The sequence below is a fragment of the Apium graveolens genome, chromosome 8 (assembly GCF_009905375.1).
Source record: "Apium graveolens cultivar Ventura chromosome 8, ASM990537v1, whole genome shotgun sequence".
NCBI lineage: Eukaryota > Viridiplantae > Streptophyta > Magnoliopsida > Apiales > Apiaceae > Apium > Apium graveolens.
The window spans coordinates 1,111,285-1,118,150 of NC_133654.1; the positions used below are offsets into that span (position 1 = coordinate 1,111,285).

Below are 6,866 nucleotides of genomic sequence, written 5' to 3' on the forward strand. Positions count from 1 at the left end.
GGGATCCGTTAATTTTTAATGTATAAAAGAGATATAGTGGGGTAAAAATAGTGGAAAAATGAAGAAAAAGTGAGAAAATAAGGGGACCCATTGACTATTTTTGGTATATTTTAAAATGTAAAGAAATGAATAAGACATTCAAAAAAGGAAAATATAAAAAAATGAAAAAGACAGAGGGAGTAGGACATTTGATATTTTGTAACTATTTTGAAAATCAACTGTGTACGTCTATTATTTTTCTTTTTTAAACTAGCAAGTGAGAGCGGATCGATTAGCAAAAAAAATGTGAAAGCCGATCACTCGGTGATATTTTGACAAAAAAATAAAATGTAAGATGCGTTGGAGCTTATTCAGTATGAGTTTACAGAGCTTGAACAAGACGAGAGGAATTCAGTCCCTTCAATTGTTTGCTGTGATCTCCAAAAAGCTCCGTTTGTGTTGGAATCCGGGGCCTTAAGTTTTTAAAAAAGAAGAAGAAAGTATAGTTTAAATAAAGAAACAAATGTTCTGAGCTCACAAATATTCAGCTAGTACACTCAACATTCAGCTGATTACAACCTGCAGAGTTCATCCAACACACTAATGTTCTGAGCTCACAAATATTCTAGTGATACAATCTTTTTCATTAAAACGAAACACAATCAAACAAGCCGAAAAGGGGAAGTCCAGGTACGGTACTATATGACTAGGAGAACATCCTAAAATGTTAGCCAGTACTCATGACATTATTTTTGTTTTCTCCGTTGATCTCTTCCAGGATCACAACAAGAGCGACGATGAAGGCATAATCAACATGAGGGTACACCGTCACTGCAAATTTATCCTTTCCAAGCAAATCGTTACTGATACTATTCTTCTTGTGCATCTGCTCAAATTTAAGGATTATCAATTCACGAGATAAGGGCTAATCAAAGATAAACTAGCAACAAGGGCCTAGTGAACCCAAACAACAAAGTTCTATGTGTAATGAAGCATTTTTGAGACGTGTTTTGGCTGAGTGGAGGGTACCTGGGCTATGACAGTTGATGATTTTCCTGCAGAAATGGTACATGATTTTTCAGACCAGCTGCCTTTGATTTTGAAGTCACGATTATCTTTTGAGGTGTTAGATGCCAAGAAGACGTATAGTTGAGTCTTGATTTGGAAGAGAGATGATCTCTTTACAGTGAAAATTAAATCTCTGGAGTCATTGCTATCTCCTCTGTAAACTTTCCATGTACTATGCATACTCATTATCTGAAAGCAAAAATTGTGAGAAAATAATACATGATTCATTTGAAGTCTTCCTCTGATACCTTAAAATTTTAGATGAGCTAGTTACTCGATAGAAATAGAAATGAAAGAAACAAAATGCGTACCTTTTGCTGGAACGAGACAATGGGATTACCAGCAGCATCAAGCAAAACACGACGAGCACGAAGGCTCAAGGCTTTACCCTTGACTTTGAACATGATGTTGCCATTAGCATCGGTTACTCCAAAGTTGCCACCTGACATCGTCATCAATTTGTGTACTATCATTAGATCAACTTGGTATGGTGCCGTGAACTGTCTCCCCACCACCACCACCTCTGGCGCCATGTAGCTTATCTTCTTCTTCTTCTTCTACTTCAGATAAATTTATTTGTATAATTCTTTAACAATACAAAGAAATAAAGAATGATCTGAGATTGGTGTTTTCTTGTGGTATCTGTGATAAAACTACTTATGACTTTGCAACTCATTTAAAGAGACATATATAGGCCATGCAAAGTCAGATATTTGTGAGAAAAGGAAAAGAGAAGGAAGCATACTATGTTGCTCTTGCGTATCTTTCAAAGAGTCCTCGTCCGATGATACTGATGTGGATAGTGGCATATTTATACCTCGAACTCAGTTCATATTCAAATGTCGATTGCGTAGATGTCAGACAAACAAATCTTATCTCTTGACTTTCTTATGTCAGCCAAATTTTATTAAACAAGAGGTTAGACGTGTGAATGTGCAGTTGCAGGGAATCAAGTTTAGTCTTATGCGTGTGGCCGTTATACAACTTAGAATTTGCATCTGCTACGAGTACTTATCGAGAATCAAAATTTTCAAACAGAAAAACAGGTATACAAAGAATCTAAATGGGGAGGGAGATCTTAGTGATTGTTTTTGATTACTTAAACTAGAGCACTCTATATCAGTAACTCAATGCAGAGTGGCATGCAATTAATACCAAGATGTTCACCAGTATTCTGATCTTTTGTTCAAGATGTAACCCTTCTGTGGATTCTTAAAATTCTTTAGTTTTAGTTGTTTGTAGTAACAAGGGGTGGCTTGAATGGTGCCTGATATTGTATTGAGGAGTCGTTATTTGAATATGAGAAATGCTAGATTCCCAAAAACCGTTCTCGAAACAGTTCCCTAATGATGAGTTGTCATCGTGATATTGGATATTTACTCGTAAATGAGGTGGACCCCTCGTATATTAATATGAATTTCACAAATGAAAGGATGACACGTGTCATTTTGGAAAAGCTTTTAGGATTTTTTTGGGTATGTAACATTGCTCTTTGAATAGTAGGATCGATGAGTCGAGTTATAATTAAAGAAATGCAAATTATTCATTTACCCAATTTAGTATTTGAAAGACCAAGAGATGAATATATGGGAAAAATGTCGAGTGTGGTTTTATTTTCTGATACCTGATAGTTGTGTTTTGGTTTGCTTTAATTTGTAATAGTATACTTCAATTGAAATATTCTTCAAAGTTCAAACTGTATGTTTTTTTGCAGACAAAGAAGAGAGTATAGTTTTAAAGAAAGAACTGACTTGACTTAAACTGCAGTTATCTACAAACGTATGCACACATCAATCCCAAGCACAAACTATACCTAAACTGTAAACATCAACAAATGCACGCACTTAACATTCACCGGATTACAATATCTGCAGAGTCTTCCCTCTCAAACGACACACTAAAGTTCTGAAGGAACAAATATACTACGTTGCAATAGAATATTCCCAAACAGGCCTGTGAATAGAAAGTAAGCTACCACCGCCGCCATGTGAGGCACTAAATGACTAGAAAAACATACTACTGAAGTCACCGTTAAAGTCACTGTCGCCATTTTTATTGCCTTCTTCGTTGATTTCTTCCAGGATCACTACTAGAGCAACGATGAAGGCATAGTCAACATGCGGGTACACAGTCACTGCCACTAGCACCGCTAAAGTCACCGTCGTCATTTTTATTGCCTTCTTGGTTGATTTCTTCCAGGATCACTACTAGAGCAACGATGAAGGCATAGTCAACATGCGGGTACACAGTCACTGCAAATTTGTCCTTTCCAAGCACAATGCTACTCAAACTATGCTTCTTGTGCATCTGCTCAAATTTAATAAATGTACCTTATTAGGCCTCATTTGTTTGGCGTATTGCCAAACATAGTGAAGGGGCTCGTGAACTAATTAACAACAATAGCAACAAGGGGCTCGTGAGCCAATTAACAAAGTTGTACACATAGTGAAGAATCTTCGAGACATGTAGTAATTTAGTAGAGGGTACCTGGGCAATGAGAGTTGAAGATTTTTCGGCATAAATAGAACATGATCTTCCAAACCAGCTGCCTTTGATTTTGAAGTCGCAATTATCTTTTGAAGTGTTAGATGCTAAGAAGACATCAAGTTCAGACTTCATCTGGAAGAGAGATGACTTCCTTACTGTGAAAAGTAAATCTTTGGAGTCATTGCTATCTCCTCTATAAACTTTCCAGGCACTATGCATAGTCATTATCTGCGAGAAAAGTGTCGATTTATAGCAAAAAACATGTGTTGTTTTCCTCATTTGTCCTTAAATTATCAGTATCTGTCATATAAGCCTACTACATCAAGAATATGTTTACTAGACGAAAGAAAAGAAACAAGGAAAATACGTACCTTTTTCTGAAAAGAGGCTATGGGATTATCAGCAGCATCAAGCAAGACACGGCGAGTATGAAGACTCAAGGCTTTGCCCTTGACTTTGAACATGATGTTACCATCAGCATCTGTTACCGTACTCTGGCGTACTATCGTTAAATCAACTTGGTATGGAGCCGTGAACTGTCTCCCCACCACCACCACCTCTGGCGCCATGTAGCTCATCTTCTCCTTCTACTTCAGATAGATTTATATGTAAAATTCTTTAAAAATACAGAGAATGATATAAACTTTGTTTTTCATTGTGATCTCTCTGATAAAACCACTTTTGACTTTGCAACTATCTTGATAAGATAAATACATGGACCATGCAAAGTCAGGCTATTTGTGAGAAAATGAAAAGAAAATGAAGCATAATCTGTTGCTGTTGCGTATCTTTTGACGATGAGATGGAATCTACTTTATGAAAAGCAGAAGGCATCTTCTTTATGAAAAGCAGATAGCATCTACTTTATGAATGATTAGAAGACGAGTAGTCTTGTAATAGAATCTCTTACTTACTCTATAAAATGAGAGCTAAGTTTTAGGGAAGATTATCTTGTATTCTTACAACGAAGACACTTTCTTAATTTAAGAGAGAACCTGTAGTGTATTGTGAGTGGTAAACCCAACGGGGTTTTAAGCTATGTATTATGTAAGGGTTTGAGAAATAAATAATATTTGTCTATTTTGACAATACTTATGAAGTGTTCCGCGCTTTGGTATCAGAACCTTGTTGTTTATTTAATTCTTCAGTAGCAAGGTTTGATTATATCCTGGAGGGAGTAAGTCATAGCGAATTACCGTTTAGGCAGGAGGCCGTTGAGGGAAAAAGCAGGTGCATCCTTGGAGTAATCAACACCCAGGTTAACTACAGAATTGAATGAATACTCGGATCATATCTTACAAAGACTCATGTATGTCAAAATTAGGTATTATATTATTGAACCTTACTGCAAATACAAATGCTTAGAACTCTGTATTTTTAATAAGTGTTAAATCTTTTTAAATCTTCTCATTTCATGAGTAACAATAATCATCCGTGGTTAGTTAATATATCTGGAAATGCCATGATTTCCATGAATAACCATCAATACTTAGAACACCTTTTACAGGTTTCTAGAAAGATTGTCAGTAACAAAGACAATAGAAAGATTAGATTTCTTATCTGGGATCTAGAAGAATTCAAAACTGAACAAGTTCGATTCTATAATAGATATTCTATGCAAATAGAAACAGAGATATCTTCTCTAAAAAGAATTCTCAGTTATGATCTTATTAAGAATCCGTAAATAAGTTTTTTAAAAGAAAAACTTCCTGAGGAAACTCAAGATGAAAACAATTTGGAAATCGAGTTTTCTGAAAATGAAAAAGGTTTTCAAGCAAGCTTTTTGGTAAAGCAAGAAATTCTTTCTAAAATCAAAAGAAGCAGACTCGATTTAAGAAAAGAGAAAATATTTAACATTCCTATGTTAAATTATTTTAAAAGGAAAAACAATATCTTTTATTATATCTCTACCAAAGAAATGCATGTAGATATAAAAGATACTACAGGTTTAGTATATCTGCCTTTAATCACTAAGGAAGAGATAAGCAAAAATTTGTTGAAAATAGACTCTAAGATAAGATCTACTATCAGCGTAGTTCACTTAGGTGCTATAAAAATTTTGCTTAAAGCAGAATTTCAAGAATGAATAGATTCTCCTATTAAAATGGCTTTAATAGATAATAGAATCAATGATAGAAGAGATTGTATTTTAGGTGCTGCTAGAGGTAATTTAGCATACCAAAAATTCATGTTTACTGTCTATCCTAAATTTTGTTTTAGTTTAGAAACTAAAAATATTGATCAGATATTATCTTTCGTGCATGACTTTGAAAGACATAATCTGGTGAATGCAGGTGATAAAGTATTTAGCTTAACTTATGTTGTTACTTATGCTTTAACCAATAGTCATCATAGCATCGACTATAAGAAAAATGAATATATCGAATTGGACGATGTATTCTCAGAAATAGGATCTGTGGAAGAAAAACAATTTTCAGATATCAGTCCTTTAGATAATTCTTGGGCAATTGATATTGCAAAGAATAAGCCAATTCTAGGACAAAAACCTAGAATGAGTTTTAGAAGAAGAACGTTAGAGGTTGGTGAATCTTCTAATACCTTTAATAAAGAATTACTTCATAGCATGTCCAGAAGAGTTGATGATTTATGTCAGAAACTGGATCATCTGTAGTCGTTCTAAATACTAATATGCACCCGCATATTTATAAAAAAGGAAAAATTCTAGAGTTTAAGAAATTAAATGAAGGAATAGACCTTGAACCAAGGAAGTACGTCTTCAATGGTGTTGTAGGAAGTAATAGCCTTAACACTATTGTTTCTTCAACGAATAATCTTAACCAGATTACAGGAAGATGTTTACTAGGAATCTGTAACATATTGTCCTACTTCGGACTAAGTAAAGATCCCGGTGAAAAATTTTCAAAATCACCTAGTATCTTCAACAAATATTCTACTTCTTTGAGAGGGGGGAGTAATGTGGAAATAGAAAATCTGAGAGACATAAAAAAGCTCTTAGTAAAACAGAATGCTAATATTGAAAAATTAGAAGTTCAGTTGTCACAGCTTAGAAACACTAAGTGTGATAATGAAGTTATTGACTGCAAGTTCAATGAAATCATAGAATACCTTAAGAAAATCTTAGGATGAGCATTAAGGAATTACTAGAGGATTTCGATAAAAATATTAAGCCTCAAATAGGAGAAATCCTTAGGTTGCTTAAAAATCAGCATGCTAATCATGTTACAGATAACATTGAGGCAGCAGCAACAAAGATTATTACTGAATTGAAAGCAACAATTCAAGAATGTCCTTGCAACCATGAAATCCTTGAAGCCCTCAAAGAAAGGCAGCAGAAAGGAAAAGAAATCATC

The 6,866-nt window shown here is 34.6% G+C and overlaps 2 protein-coding genes across 2 annotated transcripts; both read right to left on the reverse strand.

Annotated features, from left to right (window-relative positions):
• Window positions 1–382: 382 nt before the first annotated feature.
• On the reverse strand, window positions 383–1,711 carry LOC141679260 (protein LURP-one-related 15-like). Its single transcript, XM_074485764.1, has 3 exons — window positions 1,359–1,711; window positions 1,009–1,236; window positions 383–865 (listed from the first exon to the last, which is right to left on the reverse strand). The coding sequence occupies exons 1-3, from the start codon at window positions 1,578–1,580 to the stop codon at window positions 707–709; spliced, it is 609 nt and encodes a 202-aa protein (XP_074341865.1). The 5' UTR covers window positions 1,581–1,711; the 3' UTR covers window positions 383–706.
• A 1,065-nt stretch (window positions 1,712–2,776) lies between these two features.
• LOC141678598 (protein LURP-one-related 10-like) lies at window positions 2,777–4,284 on the reverse strand. The gene is made up of 3 exons (XM_074484939.1): window positions 3,906–4,284; window positions 3,535–3,762; window positions 2,777–3,354 (listed from the first exon to the last, which is right to left on the reverse strand). Exons 1-3 carry the CDS (start codon window positions 4,110–4,112, stop codon window positions 3,160–3,162), a joined length of 630 nt encoding a protein of 209 aa, XP_074341040.1. The 5' UTR covers window positions 4,113–4,284; the 3' UTR covers window positions 2,777–3,159.
• Between the last annotated feature and the right edge of the window lie 2,582 nt (window positions 4,285–6,866).